Below are 25,228 nucleotides of genomic sequence, written 5' to 3'. Positions count from 1 at the left end.
TGTTTTTACAGTTTGTTTGATTAGTGTCTATGTAAGGCCCCAGTGAGAGTGAGAGCGAGCCCAAATCAAAACAACTTTCTCAGTGTCGTGGATTTTCTTTTTTTTCTGCACCACCTATAATAAAGTTGTCTCAAGTGATGCTGGATCTTTGTCTTCCGGAGGTTTGGAGCAGTGAAAGTGTGACAATTGACGCTCTAAAGTGCATTTTTTCCTTTGGAGGTTTATCACAACACAGACTTTTCCGACAGTCTGTGATTACTGAACTTTGGATTCAGTGGTAGATGTTTAACTTTTGGATCTATAATGCTTCATTATGCCAATGAGAACATAGTATGATGATGACCAGCCTCATGTATAGCCAATGTTACAGTTCCCTTGCCAATATGAGTAAATACATTTAATTTATAATCCCCTGTGTCAGTTGTATTTTTTATCCGTTAAAGGTCACATTGCTGACTTGATATGAGGTCTGACTGGAGAGGAAAGACATTCCTCTCATAACTTCCTGGCTGGAGTTGACTTTATTTAAAAAAAAGTAACTTCATTCCATCGTCTGAAAGCAATGCATTTTTGGCAAGGGTCCCACAGGCGAAGATCAGACTGTTTTAAAAAAATGCTGAGAAAATGTGTGCACTAAATTTGACGTCTTTGTGGAATAGAGCCGCGGTCGCTGATATGATGTGACTCTTGGGAAGGAAACGATGAGGATATTTTTGGTGGATTTCGCAACTATTTCATACTTCCTTGTTGCGGGCGCGGCTTGACAGGACAGAAGGGAATATCAGAGTCAAGCACGTCAGAATGACGATAGCATTTCCGGTTTTTGACTTTCAAAATAAATCTTAAATATCCAGACTCCAGAAACAACACGATTTTAGTTTGGGACTGAAACATGTAGATTCAATTATTATTATCATTATTATTATTATTATTATTATTATTATTATTATTATTATTATTATTATTATGTTTATTTTATTTTATTATTTTATATAATTATGTAGCTGATTGTGTTCTTGTTTTTGTCTCGTGTTTTTTGCTGTGTTTGTAAAGTGACCTTGAGTGACGTGAAAGGTGCCCATAAATAAAACCAATTATTATAATAATAATAATAATAATAAAAATAATAATTATTATTATTATTTTATTAAATAAAACGAATTATTATTATTATTATTGATAATAATAATAATAATAATAATAATAATAATAATAATAATAATAATAATTTATTCATGGGCACTTTTCACGTCACTCAAGGTCACTTTACAAACACAGCAAAAAACACAAGACAAAAACAAGAACACAATCAGCTACATAAAAACAAACAATGACATAAAAACAACAAACAGAGCAGAAATTAGGATGCCAGTTCAAACAGAAAAGGCTAATCTAAACAAGTGAGTTTTGAGCTGTGATTTGAAGGTGGAGATAGAGGTAATGTCACGGATGGTTTGTGGGAGAGAGTTCGAGTTATTCCATCTCTCAACTAATTATTTAATAATCTGTGAGTTTAACTTTTAGTGCATAAATATTGTTTTTGTATAAATTATTATCATATCAACTTGTATTGTCGGTATATAGGCGTGCAATATCAATAAATCATGCTATCGACAGCTTTTGAGTTGCTTTTTTCCTCTGTTTTTTTTCTTCCTATTTATCATATATTATTATATATAACTTATATTATGTTACTGGGATGATTCTTTGTCTGTTTCCCATGGAAGTATAATGCTTTTTTTAAGAGAAAAAACTATTTGTCCATTTTTGTGAATAAATGACATAATTATCTCAGAATACTGAGAAGTTATCATTGGTATTCAAGAAAACAATTTCTCAGAATTATGATATAATTATATATTCATATTATGATATAATTATATGTTCATATTATGACATAATTATCTCATACTTTTTTATTCCAGTGAATTATTACCTTACACTTCGGTGGTTTCCTCCCTCTCCCGGCTATTAATATTTAATGAAATAATCTCTTTATTAAATCATAAATCAAATGGGAAGCTGTCATTAAAGACGATGCATTAAATTCAATTGAAAGCTTTTAAATCGAATCGTCACACTCCCACCACTTCCTCCTGACGCGCTTTTATTTTGAAGGCGAGTGTAAGATCCTGTCTGCATCCATAGACTGGGGTTTATATGAAACTCTTGATGTAGTTCATTATCAGTGCAAACTGTGTGCCAGTGGGACTGGTGGGTGCTGTCAGGTGAGTGCGCTGCTGGAGGTTAGTGAGTCAGTGGAGCTTCAGTAACAGGACTTTTATTTCGCAAAGAATTCACATTTTGAGGCTGTTTGGCAAAAAAAAAGAAAAGAAAAAAGAGAGGCATTCCGCCAATTTCAAAGCGAGGTAAGACTTTTTTTTTTTTTATGGAGGATGTCTACAGTTACAATACAGCTATTGGTCCACGTTAATGAATGACTTGACACACGTTAACATAATTCTCGCCTACCTGTCCTGCACAGGAGATGTACTTTTAGGTATTATGTTATGTTATCTGTTATCAAATAATAACACAAATTATCCTAATTATAGTCATCTTGAATCTAATGCTCAGTATTCTTCTGTGTTTTGACATTGCACCTTTAATGTTGAAGTTATTACTCTGCTTATTCAGTGTATGGCTCTGGAGGCCTGAACATTTCCATAGTTGCTCCACATGTTACAGCAAGTCATGTCTTGCCCTGAGTAGATTTTATCTTTACTCTACCAACTTGTTATTTCTCCATTGGATTTATTAGCCTGAAAGCTAAATGTGTTTCACAGCTGTGTCCTATCTGTGCAGAACAGGTCTTATTTATCTGATGCTGTAGATGTCTAATTTAAGAAAACACCATCTACTAAATCACGGGGCTTGTCGCGAAAAAAACAGCAGCTGATACTTTTTCCTCTTTCCTCAGTTCCTCATGCTGCATTTCTCAGTTTAAACAAACTAAAATGTTTACAGTATCCACCTCCAGTTCTAAAGCAGCTGAACGTCAGAATAAAAAGTTACTGCTCTCTGTCTGTTAAATCTCAACATTCCTCCTTTGTTTTCCCTCACAGAGCTCCTGCTGCTTCTCCAGAATGTTCTCTTTGAGGAAAGTATCTTATAGGTAGCACTGAATCACGGTGGACTGTGGCGTGGAGATGGTCACTTGGGCCGCCTTTCTAACAGTATGCTTATGGATACAAACAAAAACAGCCTCAGGGCAGCACACATGCGCTTCTACTCCACGCAGGCTGGTGGATTTTACTGTAAATTACTCCCTCCCCCACTTCAAGACAGACAAACCTATACAGAACATAGCAGTGATCAGGGACGACTATTCCAAAGAGGTGTATATTGCATGCCAGAATGTATTAGTGGCCATCAACGATACGATGGAAAAAATATGGGAGGTGAAAACTGGACCTGTTGGCAGTCCTGACTGTGAAACATGTCGGGTGTGTGATATAGAAATAGATCCTGGGGACCCGGTGGACACAGACAATGAGGTTCTGCTTTTGGATCTTTCTGCATTTCCCAATCCCTACGTGTACATATGTGGGAGTACTCTGTATGGGATCTGTCACTTCATTGAAATTGGCGCTCCACAGCCTGAGCCAAAGTGTTTATACAATAAAGGCCGAAACTCTCCAACCGACTGTCCGGACTGTCTGGCCAGCCCCCTTGGTACCAAAATCACCACGGTTGAAGACGGAGCCACAACTTTCTTCTTTGTAGCAGCCTCCGTCAATGCCGACGTGGCACAGAGGTACCCGAGGAGGTCGATATCACTGAGGAGGCCACTTTCAACTGAAGATGGCTTTGACATGACCATGCCTGGCCTGACGGTGCTCCCCGGCCTCCAGGACTCTTACAAGATTGATTACATCTACAGCTTCTCCACCAAGGAGTATCTCTATGTCCTGTCCCTGCAGAGAGAAAACCCATCCCAAAAGAATTCAGCTTTCCAGACTCGTCTGGGACGACTGCCGATAAAAATTCCCGAGGTGTGGATGTATAGAGAGGTGGTCCTGGAGTGCCGGTACGATCCAAAGCGCAGGAGGAGACGCAGCGAGAGTTTCAGGGACACTGTGTATAACGGGCTACAGGCGGCACACTTTGGGCGAGCTGGTAAAGACTTGGCAGACGACCTGAGGGTGAAAGAGGAAGATGACATTCTGTATGGGGTGTTTGCAGAGGTGAATGAGCACGGTGAACCTAAAAAAAACTCTGCCCTGTGTGCCTTCCCTTTGACTAAAGTGAACAAAGCCATTGATAAAGGAGTGGAGGCCTGCTGCAAGAAAAGTACTGAGCAACTGTCCAGAGGTCTCTGTCACTTCCAGCCCTGCGAGAGCTGCCCACATGAAGTGAGTAACTCTTTTTTTTTAATGCCAGACTGTCGTCAGAGCAGAGGAACAGTGCAAAGGTCCCCCTGCGCCCAGACAGGAAGTGACCGATCCAGACAAACACTGTGTAATTAAGTCACCTGTGACTGGAACAATGTAGTTTATCATTAAGCTTGCAGTTTTATATTGCCTTATTGGGAAATGAGGGATAGTATAGAGTAAATCTTGACTATTGGAGTAGTGTGTGCCTGTGCCAACTCTCTTGAAGGTGTGTGTGTGAGAGAGCAGGGCCAGATGAGAGAACTGGGAGGGGCAGATGAGTCAGTAGTGTGACCTGCATATTGCCACACCGTTTTTTTTTCTGCTCTGTTAAGTTTCAGTCTTTCTCTGTTAAGAGGTGGTGACTGTTTACAGTACAGAGTTTTGATATGGAAGAGGTTTCATCAAGATAAAAAGCTCAGTGATTGCACTAAGTTGAATTTTATTCTTGTTCCTGCAATCTTCCTGCCCAGAAGTCCTGTTATTTCCATGGTCTAGGAGAGTTCAATCAATATTTATGAACATGAGCTACTCTCTCTCAAAGCCGGAAACCAGAGAAGCCTCAAAAATGTGATGTTATCCAATCTGGAGCTGGTCAAAAGACAGTGAAGCAGATATAGACTTTGTGGGCCCACAAATTTTCTTTTTCATACCCCACATTTTATTATAGTGTTCTCAGTTCAATAACAGAAAAAGTACCCATATACTCCTTTACATTCCATCTATGAAACCTAACCAATTCATTATTCATTGTGGAGCAGTTCCAGACTTTATATCTGTGACATAAAATAAATTTGTTTCAGGACTCAGGAGAGTTGTACCTGTTTACTAATATGTTTGGAATGTCTTGGACCGTAGGAATAACATGTATGAAATTTGAAAATGGGTGTAGCTTCTTCCTTTAACTGATAAGCTTCCGAAGAAGTAAAGTATCTCATGCCAAACATGGCTTTGAGGGTTAAATCTAACCTAAAATAACATGCAGGGGTCGCTCTCAAAGCACCTTTATTGAATAGAGAATTCGGCTGCAGCGCTCAACAAAATAATAAAGGTGTGGCCTTTTCCTTTTTGTGGAGTTCAAACTGTGTCCTTTGAGCTCTCACAGCCATGTGTACACCTACAGGAATGCGTGCCAACAAACACCAGTTATAAATCCTGCTGATAAAAAGGTGGAATTTCAAGGGGAGGGACAGTGTCGGACTGTTCCTGGCTTCTATGCACGTTATTTGAGGAGGAGATAGATATATTATGGAAGAAGTGAGGCATAGGGAGGAAAAAAAACTTTTCTCAATCAATGAATTATGATGGAAACAGTCTTAAAACTGCCAGCATGAAGTACTACCTAAGATCAAGTACTTCTAGATTTGAGCGTGTACAATTAAATTACTTCAAAACAGCGTGTATTCAAGTTCCAAATAGTAAAAATACAAAGTGACAGTAAAGATCAAATGACTAGTGACTGGTGTGAAGCAGACAGGGGCATGCTGAGGCAGGTCAGCTAAATTGCCGTGCAGTGGAATGTTTACCATTAGTTTAACATATCCTCTGTTTTTTTTCTTTTTGGATAATTACTTTTTGTTAATTAAAGGATCTCATGCCATGCCAACCATCCACACACATCTGTCATTGACTGTTATATGTAGGGATGAGAAGCCCCGCCCCGTTTCTGCACTAAGTCACCAAGTCAACATATGGAGCTGGAGTCTCTGCTGTTTTATGACCTTGTTCTTTTAACAGTGTGTTACAGTTTTACTGGAGGCAAGGCTAAAGCACTTCCTTCCCATAGGATAGGAACATTTTCATTTTATTAATTCTTCTTTTCGAACCGAAAAAAACCCCAAAAACAACATAAACTACAACAGCGTAGGCTAGATGCATATACACTACTGGTCAAAAGTTTTAGAACACACCAACTTTTCCAGAATTTAATTGAAAATGATGCAGTTTAATGTCTCAGTGTACTCTGAAATGAATGCACATTTGCAACATTTCAAATTCTGTATTGAGCATGAGTGTTTTGAAAGTAAAAAAAGATTCAAAATCAAATTTTATGTTGGACTAAAGGACTAAAAAAAAGACACAAAATGACCAAAAAAGACACAAAATGACAAAAAAAGACACAAAATGACTAAAAAAAAGACACCAAAAGACACAAAATGACTAAAAAAGACACAAAATGACCAGAAAAAGACACAAAATTAGTTACAAAGACATGAAAATAATTCAAAAATGGACAAAATAGCCCAAGACTCCATAGAGTTAAGTTGTTAACCCACTTCTTGTTCCCTGAAAAAGGCCTACCGTACTTGTATAATTCTGAAATGTACATTATTTTTCAGTTTTGGTTAAGCTTACCTTTTTTAATTACCTCTGGCAGTTCACCACTTACCTTTGTACCCTTTCAAGCTCTTCATTTGACTTGAACTGCTTGAATTTCAATAAAAAAACTGGAAAAATTCGGGTGTTCTAAAACTTTTGACCGGTAGTGTACATATTCATACACATACTCACATAGGCACCATTAAACAGATGTACATAAACATATAAACATTTACACACATACAGTATATAAAGCCCTATACATATACACACATACAGTATATAAAGCCCTATACATATACACACATACAGTATATAAAGCCCTATACATATACACACATACAGTATATAAAGCCCTATACATATACACACATGCAGTATATAAAGCCCTATACATATACACACATGCAGTATATAAAGCCCTATACATATACACACATACAGTATATAAAGCCCTATACATATACACACATACAGTATATAAAGCCCTATACATATACACACATGCAGTATATAAAGCCCTATACATATACACACATGCAGTATATAAAGCCCTATACATATACACACATGCAGTATATAAAGCCCTATACATATACACACATACAGTATATAAAGCCCTATACATATACACACATACAGTATATAAAGCCCTATACATATACACACATACAGTATATAAAGCCCTATACATATACACACATGCAGTATATAAAGCCCTATACATATACACACATACAGTATATAAAGCCCTATACATATACACACATACAGTATATAAAGCCCTATACATATACACACATGCAGTATATAAAGCCCTATACATATACACACATACAGTATATAAAGCCCTATACATATACATGCATCTGCCCCATTTAAGTAATAAGATAGAAATAAGAACCAGTTAACTTAATATTCAATAGGCATTTTCTTATATAATTTTGGTTCGAAAAAAAAGGGAGTAGGCTGAAGTATAAAATACTTATCTAGGCCTATCCCCTGATACTCAACACTTCAAAAATAAGAAATTATATCTCTATATATAGCCACTTAATGTCAAATAAATATGTTTTATTATTATTATTATTTATTTACTTATTTTCTTATTAGTCAACCATAGTATATCAAACTGGATGAAATAAGTGTGTCTCTCTTTCTGTCTCTCTTCCTCTCGTGCACAAGAATATGCATGTTTCTATGTTTTGAGAGGGAGACTAATGCTGATAGATTTGTCATTGCTGACTAACAGTTGGTTCTCTTTTTCTCTGTGTGTTTCTCTCGCTTGCACAGAACTCCGGAGGTAATGCCACATGCAGTGACAAACCCACTCTGGTGTCAAAGCCGTACTACAGACTGGACCTCTTCAACAGGCAGATGAGAGACGTCCTTTTCACCTCGGTTCTGGTCACGACTATCGGGAACCATACTCTGGGACACTTTGGTACCTCAGATGGCCGTATACTGCAGGTAGCAAAATGCCTGATGATAAAACAGTAGAGACATTATACAATATACCAGATAGAGCAGTCATGATATCATATTAAGACAACATGGTCTCACAGGAATCCGTGAAATAGCCACGGATTTGCTTAACTCAAAATCCGTGGAATAGCCACGGAATCACTCAAATTTCCGTGAAACTGACACGGATTTCGCTACAATGCAAGTTAATGACAGTCATATCCCGTGGCTATTCCAACATACAAAGTGATTATGTACATTCACTGAGTGAATATTTAATAAATAAAACATATATTTCTCGCTAGAAATGTGATCAAAATCCATTTTTATGCAGAAACTAAGTCAAAATATTGATTTTTTTCACTAAAAATGAGAGAACTGTCCGCCATGTTTTTTGTTCTGACCGCCGGGACCTTAAAAGTCACGTGACTTGGAACAAACCAATAGGAACAAATATTAACTTGCATTGTAGCGAAATCCGTGTCAGTTTCACGGAAATTTGAGTGATTCCGTGGCTATTCCACGGATTTTGAGTTAAGCGAATCTGTGGCTATTTCACGGATTCCTGTGAGACCAGGTTCTATTAAGACTACAAGATTATTGTGGCTGAAAGAATTCAGTATATCAATATTATTGTCAAATTTGAAAAAAATAACAATGGTTTCCTTCAAATTATTATTATTGTTATTTTTTTCTCAGGGTTAATGCACACAAATTCATGTTTGACTTTGCTTATTGGGCATTTTGTTTCTTTAACACATTTTTTTTGCTCAAAACATGAAGGTGAAGAGAAAATCTGTAACCATCATAAAAGCATTAAGGAGGATTTCAAATGTGTTGGATTATTAACACAATTATATGATATGTGGATTATTAGCATTATATCAATATTTTATTCTTAAATATCACGGTTATTCTCGACAATATATACAGTCGCTCAATATTTTTTACCTCTTTCCATTAAATAATGTCAATGTGATTTATTCTTGACAGATAAAGTTTATATCTTCTCAAAACTTCATTAATCAGTCTCTTCCAAATATATCACAATGAAAATGAAACCACAATTAACAGAGGATTCTGTCTGAAAACAAAATTATTCCAACTTTATGGACAACCATGTATATTGTGACTCCCCAAATACCCTCTATGCCTCTTATTGATTATTCACATCATTATTTTAAATGTCTATAGAAAGCATTTGTGAATGAAAAAAAACTTGTGACATTAGCTCTCTGTTTGTGGTGTGTGTGTGTGTGTGTGTGTGTGTGGTTTAGGTGATTCTGACTCTGTACAGGCCTATTGTGTTTGCCAACTTTTCTCTTGGAGAAACCCAAGTGTCCAGGAACGCACATGTGTACTCACCTGACTTCCTTCTCTTCACAGTGGGAAATAAGGTAACTTTTGTCATATCTACTGCAGGTACTGTTTATCTTTTAGGAGGAAAAAGAGGAACTGGAGCACACTGACTGATTTGCAGTAGTGCAAACATACCAAAATATATATATGACAAATAAGGCAAACAAAGACAGATATAGTCATAGTCACCTATTAACCTATAATAGGTGTAAATTTGTCATTGGATAATTGGTTGAACAGAATGCAAATCTATTGCATAATGGACCCAGTGGTGAGAGCTGCTATACTCAATTTTGAGATTTTCATAATATGTCCCCTTTGTATGATTCATATATGCCTGTTTGTTTATTGTTTATTGTATCATTTGGATCCCCATTAGTCTTCATAGAGATGAAGACTATTCTTCCTGGGGTCCACATTAAATCAAACAATTATTACACATTTACAGCATTACAGCATTTATACAGAGAATAACATGAAGTAATTCATCCTAACATGATTATAATGTATATTTACACGATTATGATATACATTAAGTAGTACAAGACATGATTATAAAAGAGTTACATGATTATAGAAGAGTATACGAGGTAATATTGGGTTGACCTTTAAGCAAGGGTGATTTTTTATTAAAAATAATGTTGTGCAATATGATGACTGTTTTTTTCTTTACACCCCACCCTCATATTCCTCTCTCCAGTTGTTCAGGGTGCCCTCTGCAGGTCCAGGGTGTGCACATTTTCTGACATGCTCCATGTGTTTGACGGCTCCACGCTTCATGAACTGTGGCTGGTGTTCGGGAAAGTGCTTGAGGCAGGCTGAATGTGACTCCCAGTGGAACAAAGACTCATGCGCACCTGTCATAACTGAGGTAGATCTGCTGCTAGGTGAAACTGATAAGTCACTGCATGAAGTTTAAACACCATGAGTCATAAAGTTACTCTGATCAGACTGAGAAGCTGATTGCTCCGGATGATAACCCTCTTTTCTTTGCAGCTTTTCCCTAAAACGGCTCCTGCTGGTGCTGAGACAGAAGTGACGCTGTGTGGCTGGGAGTTCCAGTCTCCTCTGCGACCCGCCATCATCAGCGGCCAAACACACATCATCACAGTGGGCTCTGGGACCTTGTGTACTGTCCTGCCTAAAAAGAGCAGTAGTGAACTGTGAGTAGCACACATGCTGCCCATGCCAGACACAATTCATTTTCTCAGCATGTATGTGGGAACTATGGGGTACTGCTGGCTACAAGCCAACAACCTGACCATTGTTTATTAGTTTTCATTTTAAAAACAGATTGAAATCAAAACATGTTTTGAACCTATTTTCTTAATACTTTGTCGGTTTTGTTAGGACTATGGTATAACGTTGTTCTTGTTCTCTTCAACGATATGATGCGCTATAATACGATACGATACCAAACCATACCATATCTTACATACGATATAATGTGATACGATACGATGCAATACGATGCAATACCATACGATCCAATGCACTATGCAATACAACACGAATCGTTTTGTGTCATGTCGTATTGCTTCGTATCGCATTGTATTATATGATGCAATACAAAGCAATACGATACGATGTAATATGATACGATGTAATACGATACGATGTATTATGATACGATGTAATACGATACGATGTATTATGATGCGATGTAATACGATGCGATGTAATACGATACGATGTAATACGATACGATGTAATATGATACGATGTAATACGATACGATGTAATACGATACGATGTATTATGATACGATGTAATACGATACGATGTATTATGATACGATGTAATACGATACGATGTATTATGATACGATGTAATACGATACGATGTATTATGATACGATGTAATACGATACGATGTAATACGATACGATGTAATACGATACGATGTAATATGATACGATGTAATACGATACGATGTATTATGATACGATGTAATACGATACGATGTATTATGATACGATGTAATACGATACGATGTATTATGATACGATGTAATACGATACGATGTAATACGATACGATGTAATACGATACGATGTAATACGATACGATGTAACACGATACGATGTAATACGATACGATGTAATACGATACGATGTAATACGATGCGACGTAATACGATACGATGTAATACGATACGATGTAATATGGTTCGATGTAATACGGTGCGATGTAATACGGTGCGATGTAATACGATGCGATGTAATACGATGCGATGTAATACGATACGATGTATTATGATACGATGTAATACGATACGATGTAATACGATACGATGTAGTACGATACGATACGATGTAATACGATAGGATGTAATACGATAGGATGTAATACGATACGATGTAATACGATGCGATGTAATACGATGCGATGTAATACGATACGGTGTATTACGATACGTTGTAATACGATACGATGTAATACGATACGATGTATTACGATACCATGTAATATGATACGATGTAATACGATACCATGTAATATGATACCATGTAAATATAATATGATGCGATACGATGCAATTCGAAGCAACACAGTACGATACAATGTGATACGATGCAATATGATGCGATGTGATACGGTACGATGCAATCCGATATGCAATATGAAACAATACATGCAATACCCTATGATGCAATACCATAAGATGCAATACGATTTGATGTGATACAATACAATATGAAGCGATACGATGTGATTATCTATGTATTCAAATATTTTCTAACAAAGTGATGTCGCTGTGTGGTCTTTTTATAAAGTAGCATTTTTGCCAAAACAAAATTTGCCAAAGCATTGTTGAATGGTGTCGAAATGTTGAATGTCTCATTGCATCATTTGCCGCTGTTCATTTCCTGTAACTAGCTGCAGGAATATTTTCATCCACAGAATCATGGACATGTCATTTCCTGTTTCCTTTAATACAGGCTAGTATGCAAGATTCAGGAAAACACACCAAACCAGAACCTTACCGTGACTCTGGAAGTGCACGAGGGGGAAGTGGAGGGCCGCTACTCAATTGAAGGCACAGCTCAGAAGACTGGCTTCTCTTTTGTGGTGAGAACTTTTATGCAATCTAAACTTTGCTTTAAAATGAGTTCTGTATGGTCTCTATTCTCTATTTTCACTAGTATTCTGTTTAATTTAACATTTTGGGTGATTCAATATTTTGCCTTTGTCTAACCAGGAGCCTAGCATAACAGAAATCAGGCCTGACTATGGACCCATGTTTGGAGGAACAACGGTTACGCTGACAGGAAGATTTCTTAATTCTGGGACACAGAGACATGTCTTCTTTGCTGACAAACAGTGCAGCATTCAAAGGTGAGCAACACAGAAGATGTCCTTTTGCTAAGCCTTTTGCTTAACTGTTTTCAGATTTTCCTTTTAATCTAAGTATTCTAATTACTGTACACATTTGTGATCTCCTTTTTTTTCAGTGCTCTTGAAGGAAGTGGGACTTCTTCAATTGTCTGCACCACAGCAGCTGCAGCAGGTGTTGGGAAGGTTCCTGTGAAAATCTTGATTGACAACTACCAAGTGACAACCCCTAAGATGTTTTTCTACAAGGAAAACCCAGTTATAACCTCTATGTATCCTGGCTGCAGTTTTCAAAGGTAGGACACTGATCTCAGTCTTGTTGATGAACTCCAAATTAAATGATATCACTCTAAAAATAACATTCCCTCATCATCATAATCCCCAACATTAAAGAAGTCAATGTAAGTATTAACTTATACTAACTCATTTCTACTGTCATACAGTGGCTCCAAGCTGATGATAGAAGGTCAGAATCTTGACTCTGCACACAAAACTGTGATTCAGTACACTTCCAACAATCAATCTCTGGAACGAGTAAGTCAAAACTTTTTTATCCTTGTGTAAGTCTCAGGTGGAGTGCATTACTTGACTTCACTTTGCTTCGGTTACCATTTGTGAATTTCAGCAATGAATGGAGGAAAAGTCAAACTCATTATTTAGCTAAATATATCTTTACTATTATGCCATGCTGTTACAATTGTCAGGGATGGAGAATGCCTATTGGGCACAGTCTCAGGGGCCCAAAATTTCAGGGGCCCTCCTGGCCTTCACTGGCAAAATGACAAATAGTGACCTCCCCGAGGAGACCAAAAACATAAAACAAAATACAGCATCAAACAACTACAAGGAGACACAAAGCAACTGCAAAGAGACATAACATTACTACAAAAAGTGGCATAACAGCTAGCCTGGCTAACACCAGACTATTCTCAAATGAGGGCTAGTCTGGCAACTAGCAATGGATTTCTCCGTAGAGGAGGTGTGGTTTACGATCCTCCAGAGCCGTTTATTGGACGCTTAGAATGTCTATCAAAAGCGTCTGTAGGTAGCTCTTAGCCAATCAGATCAGTTATACCAGATGACGTAGTAGAGCAACAGAAATGGATGTTTGTTGTGTGTGTGTCTGTGAGAGAGTGTTGTTTGCTGCTTTGCTTCTCCAGTTCTCGCTTTCTGCAAGATTATTTATTTTCACGCTTTATTCCCCCTCATGTCATTCAGCCACACACATCCACTGATTTTATGGGCAATAAACAAGCTGCTGCGGGCCTCTCGGCGGCTCCGCTGTCCGCGGTAGCGGGGCTATTAGCCGCTAGCGGGGCTATTAGCCGCTAGTGGCGCTAATAGCCGCTAGCGACGCTAATAGCCCCGCTACCATAACGCCGGTGATCTCAGCGGAGCCTCCAAGAGACCTTTCGCCTTTCAACTTTCGCTCTAAACTATTTAAAACACTATCTATAGCTAAAGAGAGTTTCGCGTCTGCAGCAGCCATGTTGGATCCGGAAAACTACAAGCTTCCAAGTGCCGAGTAGTACGCGTCATCGTCTTGCCGTCCCTCCCCGCTCTGTGATTGGATCCCTAAAACAGGGCTAAGAATGCTTCCTAGTTTCCAGACCCCGCCGCAGTTCGAAATTAAATTTGAGCGCGCAAGGCAGTCTGGGTATACCCAGGCTACATAACAGCCACAAAAGGACACAAAATTACAACAAAGATGCACAAAATAAAAAGAAAATACAGACTACAAAAAGATGCAAAGCTACTACAAAGAGATACAAAATCAAAGAGGCTTCAGATCAAACAAAGAGGCACACAAAATTACTACAAAGAAACACAAAAAGATGTGTAACCAAGGGTTGCGTGGCTGCGCCTATACACTAATATTAATAAAACTGCTTAGAGATGCATAACAATCCATAACTGTCCCATGAAAGAAGTTGTATATTGAAACCCATAGCCCTAACCCATCATTTTCTCATTTTCAAGGTCTGCAGCAGCACAAGAAATGCCACATATATGGAGTGCTCTGCCCCTGCTTTCCCAGAGGAACTACCAGTAGATAGGCGCGTGGGAAAAATGTTTATTCACATGGATGGAAAGCGTTTCTCGAATGGAACTTTTATCTACCACCCTGATGCCAAAATCTTTCCATTTGAAAGTGAAAACCAAGAATTACTTCTAAAACCAGGAGAGACGGAAGTTTCACTGCATGTATGCTCACAGAAGCTTTCACTCACAGTTTAACACCATCCTATATTCATTTGTTGTTTAAAAATAACAAATACAAATACTTTTCTCACATATGTAACAGCACAAAAATCTGAATACAGTGACCAAATGTATGAAGATCGTAATGACCATTGGAGGCGTGAACTGCAACGCCGAGGTTCTGTTAAATGAGCTGACCTGCAGGATTCCTAAAGGCCTGGTTATTCCCAGTGAGGGACTGCCTGTCCAGGTGAGAGTCTGCTTTAAAATCATCCACCATAACCTAATTAACTTATTGGAACTGATGCTAAATTAAGTGTTTTTTTAATGAGTAATCTTCGGTAACACTTTCTATGAAGACTACATCTATAGTGCATTATGAGCGCATTCATAGTGAATTATAATGCTCATTATAATCAATCATAATGCATTATGACTGCATTCATAAGCACATATAAAGCTTCATGATGCACTATATCAACAGTTATAAATATAGGCTTATATATATATATGCTTTAAGTAAAGTGAGGTTCATATAGACGCATCTATAATGCAGTATAGCTAATCATGATGTTTCATTGTTGGCGTTAAGTAAAGTGTAACACATTTTCATGCATTTAAAAGAAGCTATGCTGCATCATAAGTAATTTCGTCAGATACCAAATATAGACTTATGATGCATGATTAGCTATACTGCATTATAGATGCGTCTATATGAACCTCACTTTACTTAAAGCATACATTGATCATTTATTTATACTTATGGCATCCTATGAGTCCTTATAACAATTGATTGTTGAGGTGTGTGTATAGAGGGGTATGAGTAGTTGTAATGTATTATAAGCCTCATCAGTCAGCCTGTAGTTTATAACCAGTCAAGAGCACTCATAAGACACTTGGATTTATAAGTCATTATAAGCTATATTTATAACTGTTGATATAGTGCATCATGAAGCTTTATATGTGTTTATGAGTGCAGTCCTAATGCATTATGATTGATTATAATGAGCATTATAATTCACTATGAATGTGCTCATAATGCACTATAGATGTAGTCTTCATAGAAAGTGTTACCTACCTTACCTGTTATCTTCTCTTCCACTACTGTAGGTGGTTGTGAATGGGAAAGTTCATAAAGTTGGTACAGTAGTCAACTACGACAGCAACAACAACACTGTGATTGCTGGCATCGTGCTGGGCATCATTGCTGCATTGGTAGTAGGTGCTGGCCTCGCATTGATTGTGATGATCCATTTGAGGAAGAAAAAGAGAGGTGAGAAAATCATGAATCTGGTCACTTGAAATTGTTAATTCTGCACCTTATGTTTTTTATTTTGTTTTGAATTTTGAGTCACTTTACTGTTAATATCATAGTTTAATACTCAGTGATTTTGATGATCATATGTATCCTTTCAGCCAACATTGAGAATCGTTTATCAACGATGCTTTCACGGAACCGATTTGGCAGCGGCGGTGATTTCTCCCCGACAGGTGACTACAGGCGTGGTGAGACATCGAAAATAAATTAATTCATAATCCATTATCCATAATCCTTTTATCATGTACACCTAACCCTATACATATATAAAAAGATACATGATGCATGTAAAAATGAATTTCTAAATGTCTGTCAAGATGAAGTCAAGATAATAAAGATAAAGAACTACCTGACTTACAAAGGGTAAACTATTTCTAGATTGGAAATTCTTTCAAAGATCATCTGAGTTAAATGACTCTACATACAGTACAGGCCAAAAGTTTGGACACACCTACTCATTCAAAGCAGCTTTTCTTTATTTTCATGACTATTTACATTGTAGATTCTCACTGAAGGCATCAAAACTATGAATGAACACATATGGAATTATGTACTTAACAAAAAAAGTGTGAAATAACTGAAAACATGTCTTGTATTTTAGATTCCTCAAAGTAACCACCCTTTGCTTACTAGAATATAAGACATGTTTTCAGTTATTTCACACTTTTTTGTTAAGTACATAATTCCACATGTGTTCATTAATAGTTTTGATGAATTTACAATGTCAATAGTCATGAAAATAAAGGAAACGCATTGAATGAGAAGGTGTGTCCAAACTTTTGGCCTGTACTGTAAATATTTTACATTTGTCTGTTAGTGAAAATTGACCATCTTAAGTTAAATAATAACAGGAATTGCTTCTCCTCAATGTTTCTGAGACATCTTGTTCACCAGAATGGGACAGATTGGCATCATACAGTCTCTGGCCACTGCTGTCGTCAGCACAGAGCCTTAACATTTCTTAGCATATAATCTGTTTGCTAAATGTAGTAACAGGAGATACAACAGCCCTTTAAGAACAACAACTTCATAGTGTTTTCCCTTGTGTGTTACAGTAGATCTGGCCAGTCAAACATCAGGCTCAGGAGCAATGGCCTTCCAAGGTTTATTGTATGCTGCCAGCTATGATCATTTGGCCATTCCTTTAATGCCGCGGGACAACATCTCCATGGTCAGTCTGAGCTCTGAGCTTCTGGAGGTGGTCAAAGACGTCCTGATCCCTGCCGAGATGCTTCGAATTGAAGATAGCCAGATTATCGGCAAAGGTAAACCTGTTGTCTTTTATAAGTTGTCTATTATTTTGTAAACTCTGTTGCTTTTAACAGCCCCCCCCCCTCCTCCTTTTTAGCATGATTGTACACATTTTTGTGTTTTTAATGTTGGTTTGTTTGTTTGTGTCTTAGTGTTTTTTATATGAGCCTGTCAAAAAACGAAATCTATCTATCTATCTATCTATCTATCTATCTATCTATCTATCTATCTATCTATCTATCTATCTATCTATCTATCTATCTATCTATCTATCTATCGTGTTTGTTTTATTATTTTCTTTGATTTTTTTTGGTGGCCATTTGATGGTGGCCATTTGATACAAATTAGAAGGTCAAAAACTCAAAATTTCGCTTGGGAACCATTTTTTTTTTGACTCAGCACCCTTGAAATATGTAAGGTAGGCCGGTTCCTGACTTGTACCCATAAATGCTCCTCACTTCTTATAGAAGGCCTTTTTTCTGAAATCCGTCTTGACTATATTATAAGATAAAACTTTTTTTAGCTGAAAATCTAAAATACACAACAATGCCCTAATAGGTCAGAAGTGTGGCTTATAAAATAAAAGATGGTTAATGGTTAGGATCCGTCAAGGTGGGGTGCATTTAGATATTTATGGACAATATCAAACCTCATGTGTTTGTATGTGTATTTAAGTAAAGGAATATATTTTTATTGATTTAAATCTAAGAAAATATGACTGTAGTGTTGGTTCAAACTGTTCTACGTTCAGTTTTTAAAGCAGACATTTATTCATTATCATGAATAAAGATTTCTAAGTAATAAGAAATTAAGTAAGTAAGTAAGAAATTAAACTAAGTATTGTATATGTTTGTTTTATTATTTTCTTTGATTTTTTTACACACATTATTTTAAAAACAATGTGTTTTCTTCCCATGCAGGCCACTTTGGTACAGTTTATCATGGATTCCTGATAGACAGCAACAAGCAAGAGACCCACTGTGCTGTCAAATCACTGAACAGTATGTCAGCATGCATAAAAATCTGCATTATATGATCTCATGGCTGGTGGATTAGTGTGTAAAACAGTGTGTGTTGTGTTAACAGGGATCACAGATGTGGGGGAGGTGGACCAGTTCCTGAGAGAGGGCATCATTATGAAAGGTTTCCACCACCCCAACATCCTGTCTCTGCTGGGCATCATGCTGCCTAAGGAAGGGCTCCCTCTGGTGGTTCTACCGTATATGAAGCATGGGGATGTGCGTCACTTTATCCGCTCGGAGAAAAGGGTAAATTATGCAATTAAAGTTTGTGGACGAGTAGGGTCATGAATATGTTCTTTATACTTCAGATCCGATCGTTTGGGTGGGTCAGCTCTGTGTCTTTGTCCTTCACAGAATCCAACAGTGAAAGACCTCATAGGTTTTGGGCTCCAGGTTGCCAGGGGGATGGAGTATTTAGCCCAGAAAAAATTTGTCCACAGAGACCTGGCTGCACGTAACTGCATGTGAGTGTGAATCATACACTGAGTACTGGCCCCTGACATGTCAGTGGAGAAGCTTTGTCACACCTCAGGAGCATTTCACAGTCTGTTGTAAAGTTGATGCATCACCTTCTGGGTGACGTGTAGAGTGTAAGGTATTAATATTAGTCTAGACAGAAATGTCCAAAAAGTGAAAGTGAGGAGCATTTATGGGTACAAGTCGGGAACTGGCCTACTTTACTTATTTCAAGGGTGCTGAATTAAAAAAAATGGTTCCCAAGCGAAATTTTGAGTTTTTGACCTTCTCATTTGCATATCAAAATGGCGGCCAAATTGCCCATCATGCTCAGTTGTTGGACCATTTCGCCTTCATTTTTTTGTAAGTAGGCAATCAAATATGAGGATTTTAAGTTTCTAGATCTATAGTCTAGGGTCAGAGCAAGGATATAGTGGAGGCTCAGTGTCTTTTTTATGTATATACAGTACAGGCCAAAAGTTTGGACACACCTTCTCATTCAATGCGTTTCCTTTATTTTCATGACTATTGACATTGTAGATTCATCAAAACTATGAATGAACACATATGGAATTATGTACTAAACAAAAAAGTGTGAAATAACTGAAAACATGTCTTGTATTTTAGATTCCTCAAAGTAGCCACCCTTTGCTTACTAGAATATAAGACATGTTTTCAGTTATTTCACACTTTTTGTTCAGTACATAATTCCACATGTGTTCATTAATAGTTTTGATGAATCTACAATGTCAATAGTCATGAAAATAAAGGAAACGCATTGAATGAGAAGGTGTGTCCAAACTTTTGGCCTGTACTGTATATACATAAAAAAGGCACTCCACTATATCCTTGCTTTGAATTTGGTGGCCATTTGATAGAAATTAGAAGGTCAAAAACTCAAAATTTCGCTTGGGAACCATTTTTTTTGGACTCAGCACTCAGCACATCAATATGTAAGGTAGGCTAGTTCCCGACTTGTACCCATAAATGCTGCTCACTTCTTATAGAAGTCCTATTTTCTGAAATCCGTCTTGACTATATTATAAGATAAAACTTTTTTTAGCTGAAAATCTAAAATACACTACAATGCCCCAATAGGTCAGAAGTGTGGCTTATAAAATAAAAGATGGTTAATGGTTAGGATCAGTCAAGGTGGGGTGCATTTAGATATTTATGGACAATATCAAACCTCATGTGTTTGTATGTGTATTTAAGTAAAGGAATATATTTTTATTGATTTAAATCTAAGAAAATATTACTGTAGTGTTGGTTTAAACTGTTCTACGTTCAGTATTTAAAGCAGACATTTATTCATTATCATAAATAAATATTTCTAAGTAATAAGAAATTAAGTAAGTATTAAGTTAGTTAGAAATTAAACTAAGTATTTTATATTTAAATATATTGTGGATGATGTGTCATCTTAAAGAGATTGTTTACCCCAAAATCAAAAATACAAATTTTCCCTCATACCTGTAGTGCTGTTTAACAATGTAGCTTGTTTTGGTGTGAGTTGCTGAGGGTTTGAGATTCTTGCAGAGATGTCTGCCTTCTCTCAAATAAAATGGCACTTTGCTTGTGGTGCTCAAAGTGCCAAAATAAAATATTTGAAAAACACATAACCCATTTACTCAAGATAATCAACAGACCTTGTTGTGCTCATGCAATAATTATTTTCTTTTTCAGTATAATTCCTACATGAAACTGCTCACAAAAAGTTTTGTTTTGAGCCACACACAAGCAAAGTGCCATACACAAGGTTATTATAGTTAACGAAAACTAACGAAATAACGAAAACTAGAATTGAAAAAACATTTTCGTTAACTGAAATAAAAATAAAAACTAGAGTTTTAAAAAAAACGATAACTAACTGAAACTGTATTTTGTGGTTACAAAACTAACTAAAACTAACTAAAATGATAGTGGAAATGTCCTTAGTTTTCGTTTTTGTCAACTTTTTTCATTCATAATTCAGTGTTTCTAATGAACATGCAACACATGGTGAATATGTTTATTGAGACTTAGATGTCTACACTCCAACCAAAATTCAAAACAGTTAATAACCTTATTGGGGCTGAGATGGATAAACCAAAAGAAACAAAGGCAAAATTTATTATGTCCACTTTGAATCTCGCACCCAACACATAGCCCATTACAAAAAAACTAAAACTAACACTAAAACCAATAAAAACTAAACTAAAACTAAGCATTTTCCAAAAATTAAAACTAATGAAAAATCCAAAACTATTATAACCTTGGCCATACAGTCCTTTTATATTTGAGAGAAGGCAGAGGAAGTCACAATCGCCTGAGAAATGATGTATTCTTAAGACGCCTTCTCTTTTCAGGCTGGATGAAACTTTTACAGTGAAGGTTGCTGACTTCGGCATGGCGAGGGACATCTATGACAAGGAATACTACAGTATTCAAGATCACAAACGGGTAAAGCTGCCAGTGAAGTGGATGGCCATCGAAAGTCTGCAAACACAAAAGTTCACTATCAAGTCTGATGTGGTGAGTGTGCTTCATCCAGTCTACTGAAATTTGCTTGTATGTATACACTACCGGTCAAAAGTTTTAGAACAACCCAATTTTTCCATTTTTTTATTGAAATTCAAGCAGTTCAAGTCAAATGAACAGCTTGAAAGGGTACAAAGGTAAGTGGTGAACTGCCAGAGGTAAATAAAAAAAGGTAAGCTTAACCAAAACTGAAAAATAATGTACATTTCAGAATTATACAAGTAGGCCTTTTTCAGTGAACAAGAAATGGGTTAACAACTTAACTCTATGGAGTCTTGGGTTATTTTGTCCATTTTTGAATTCTTTTCATGTCTTTGTAAGTAATTTTGTGTCTTTTTTTAGTCATTTTGTGTCTTTTGGTGTCTTTTTTTGTCATTTTGTGTCTTTTTTTTGTCATTTTGTGTCTTTTGGTGTCTTTTTTTGTCATTTTGTGTCTTTTTTTGGTCATTTTTTGTCTTTTTTTAGTCCTTTAGTCCAACATAAAATGTGATTTTGAATCTTTTTTTACTTTCAAAACACTATCATGCTCAATAAAGAATTTTAAATGTTGCAAATGTGCATTCATTTCAGAGTACACTGAGACATTAAACTGCATCATTTTCAATTCAATTCTGGAAAAATTGCTGTGTTCTAAAACTTTTGACCAGTAGTGTATGTATATGAATCTACAATATACTGCTTATCTCTTTCCCAGTGGTCATATGGCGTTTTAATGTGGGAGCTGTTGACCAGAGGTGCTAGCCCATATCCAAATGTGGACCCCTATGACATCACACACTACTTGTTGAAGGGACGCCGGCTTCCCCAGCCACAGTTCTGCCCTGACACTCTGTAAGAATCATACCTGCATCTTTTAAATATCACATGCCATGTCATTAAGTCATTTTGTTTCTTTTTTTGTTTGCTTTGTCGTAATTTTTTTGTCTTTTCTGGTCATTTATTTGGTTGTTTTGTTCCTCTTTGAAGTTGTTTTTTTGGTCGTTTTATGTCTCTTTATGGTCCTTTTATATGCCTTCTTGGTCAGTACGTGTCTCTTCAAGTGACATTTTGCAGGTGGAGGCCTGGTAGGCCCGTTCAGTCATACATCCATGCGCACTTACTGATTCACTAATTTGCACATTTTTCATTCCACAGCTATTCTATCATGCTGACATGTTGGAACCCGGAGCCGGAGCACAGACCTAGCTTCCATAGCCTGGTAACAGACATACAACAGATCCTGTCGTGCCTGGAGGGAGAGCACTACATCAATCTGAACATTACCTATGTCAACTTAGACCAGCCACCGCACTACGCGCCCTTAAATGGATCTGCACATGACGACGAGGACTCAGACTTGGACACGGACAGTAACGCTGCCAGCTGAGGGTGCAAAGTCCTAAAACTCATAGGAATTCAGAAACCAGACTAAAGTTGGACAGCATACAAGAAAAGGGAAAAGTTCTTCTGGATCTATTTATGCATCATGTCTACAAATGATGACATGGAAGGCTTGGCTACTGATTTAAAAGACACTGCAGGTACTATAAACTCATTGGAGCTGAGACAAAATCAAGCTGGCAGTTTCTCATCTTTTTATTTGTAGCAAAACAAAGACAGCATGTAGATGGAAGTAAATGTATTTTTTTTTAAACATCTGAAACACAAAAAAGTATTAATACTGTGATACTTTTTCAATACCACGTGTTTAAAATGATACAACATCTGTATTTTATAGTACTGAAAGTATATGGGAGAAACTATAAAAAAAAAGTCTACAATCAGATTTTACAGTAAAACAACAAGGAAGAAAACCAACCGGTCGTCAACCTGTGGCTGTTACAGCATTTCCTCCAGCAACGAGCCCACCAGAGGCAGCGACACAAGCAGGCAGCCAAAGATGATCTTATTTTTGTGTCTAGAACATTTCTTTTTCTTTTTTGCCGTGTTATGGCAGATATAGAGTAGTGTTTTTATGCTACTATTGTATCGAAGTTTAAAATTCTCGTCTTGTGACAACCTTGAGCACAAGTGTGACATAATGAATGTAAAATGTACTTTTGTTCTCAGACCTGTCTAATAGGACATGGGCCGACGTGTTGATATAGAAATATCAACATGGTCTCACAGGAATCCGTGAAATAGCCACGGATTTCGCTTAACTCAAAATCCGTGGAATAGCCACGGAATCACTCAAATTTCTGTGAAACTGACACGGATTTCACTACAATGCAAATTAATGACAGTCATATCCCGTGGCTATTCCAACATACAAAGTGATTATGTACATTCACTGAGTGAATATTTAGAAAATAAAACATATATTTCTCGCTAGAAATGTGATCAAAATCCATTTTTATGAAGAAACTAAGTCAAAATATAGATTTTTTTCACTAAAAATGAGAGAACTGTCCGCCATGTTTTTTGTTCTTACCGCCGGGACCTTGAAAGTCACGTGACTTGGAACAAACCAATAGGAAAAAATACTAACTTGCATTGTAGTGAAATCCGTGTCAGTTTCACGGAAATTTCAGTTATTCCGTGGCTATTCCACGGATTTTGAGTTAAGCGAATCCGTGGCTATTTCACGGATTCCTGTGAGACCAGGTTCAGAAATATACGTCTCTGCTTGAGCATTTTCAACACAGGATCTATAAATGCTGACATCATGTGCTATATGGGGATATAATATGTATTATATTCCTTCATCTAGACTGTAGAATGGAGACGCAATACAAACTGAAGTGTACGCAGGAAATCATCAAACTGGATGCAGAATAACTCAATCTTCTCAGATTTAGAGCTGTTGATACTGTGCCTAAAGCTCTGCACCTACTGAATTATACAGTGAGCTGTCCGTGCTGAGGCTCAGAAACACATTGAGTACCTGTCATCATCACTAGAGGGCAATGCCTCCTTCTTCAATCGCTGCTGCAGTGATGTCTGCTGCACTACAGCAGACAGCTCAACACCAAGCTGTTACACAAACAGTACAACTATATTCATCTGAACAATCAATCAGTCTTTCCACTTCAATCAACATTGCATAACATTCTGTCCGTACCGCACATTTCTCTGCATGCAATTAAAAATGATCTTCATAGAAAATTACACGACCCGTGGGATTTTAAAATGTATGCACCGATTATTCAACTTTCAGAATGACAATGCATATATTGTTTAACAAAGAAATGACTATTTATGGTGATCAACTGGCTTTCTACCAGGGCTAATAGATTTGGTTCTGGTATACTTGATTTTTTTTTTCATTGCTGCATTTTGTCTGCTTCCTGCCCATATTGAACTGTAAAGAGTGTTTTTGTACAGACAAATGGTCTATTGTGCATACTTGTCTGTAAACCGTGTCAACAGAATAAATGTCTCCCTAGATTTGTTTTTCATATCCTGAATCAATAAGAAAAATCCTGACTGGCAAAGAAGGCAGGTCCACCAAAAAGAACCCTATCCCTAAAACTGCATTCAGAAATTGTTTCACTGGTGCAACTCGCTGATATAAAGCAAGAGAAGTTCTTCATGAAAGCGAATCATCAAAGCCAACGACAGGTCTGAGGCAGCACAGCCCTTGTTCTCTGCCAGGTGGATGAGAGGAAAAACACACACTGTTAGAGGT

At 37.1% G+C, this 25,228-nt stretch overlaps 1 protein-coding gene across 4 annotated transcripts; it reads left to right on the top strand.

Annotated features, from left to right (window-relative positions):
* Positions 1–345: 345 nt before the first annotated feature.
* On the top strand, positions 346–24,987 carry LOC131968814 (macrophage-stimulating protein receptor-like). 4 transcript variants are annotated; one of them, XM_059329845.1, is made up of 21 exons: positions 346–387; positions 3,066–4,355; positions 7,986–8,162; positions 9,434–9,553; positions 10,216–10,386; positions 10,512–10,678; positions 12,456–12,585; positions 12,716–12,852; positions 12,969–13,145; positions 13,293–13,383; positions 14,830–15,054; positions 15,155–15,301; positions 16,162–16,324; positions 16,468–16,557; positions 17,425–17,634; positions 18,541–18,621; positions 18,707–18,888; positions 18,997–19,106; positions 21,447–21,612; positions 22,313–22,449; positions 22,753–24,987. In XM_059329845.1, exons 2-21 carry the CDS (start codon positions 3,150–3,152, stop codon positions 22,982–22,984), a joined length of 4,119 nt encoding a protein of 1,372 aa, XP_059185828.1. In that variant the 5' UTR covers positions 346–387; positions 3,066–3,149; the 3' UTR covers positions 22,985–24,987. The 4 variants fall into 4 exon arrangements, with proteins under 4 accessions (XP_059185828.1, XP_059185827.1, XP_059185829.1 ...); XM_059329844.1 differs by lacking the exon at positions 346–387 and adding an exon at positions 2,209–2,228; XM_059329846.1 differs by lacking the exon at positions 346–387 and adding an exon at positions 2,218–2,369 and having other exon boundaries at positions 16,468–16,542.
* Positions 24,988–25,228: the final 241 nt, after the last annotated feature.

Source organism: Centropristis striata, chromosome 3 (genome assembly GCF_030273125.1).
Source record: "Centropristis striata isolate RG_2023a ecotype Rhode Island chromosome 3, C.striata_1.0, whole genome shotgun sequence".
NCBI classification, from domain to species: domain Eukaryota; kingdom Metazoa; phylum Chordata; class Actinopteri; order Perciformes; family Serranidae; genus Centropristis; species Centropristis striata.
Note: the sequence above shows the minus strand (reverse complement) of the source record. Positions and strands in the feature narration are given on the sequence as shown.

Excerpts from the sequence above, each read along its gene's own strand:
- LOC131968814 (XM_059329845.1), top strand. The coding sequence starts at position 3,150 with ATGGTCACTTGGGCCGCCTTTCTAACAGTATGCTTATGGATACAAACA. Across the intron at positions 4,356-7,985 it reads GCGAGAGCTGCCCACATGAA|AACTCCGGAGGTAATGCCAC; the intron begins GTGAGTAACTCT and ends TCGCTTGCACAG. Across the intron at positions 17,635-18,540 it reads TAGCCAGATTATCGGCAAAG|GCCACTTTGGTACAGTTTAT; the intron begins GTAAACCTGTTG and ends CTTCCCATGCAG.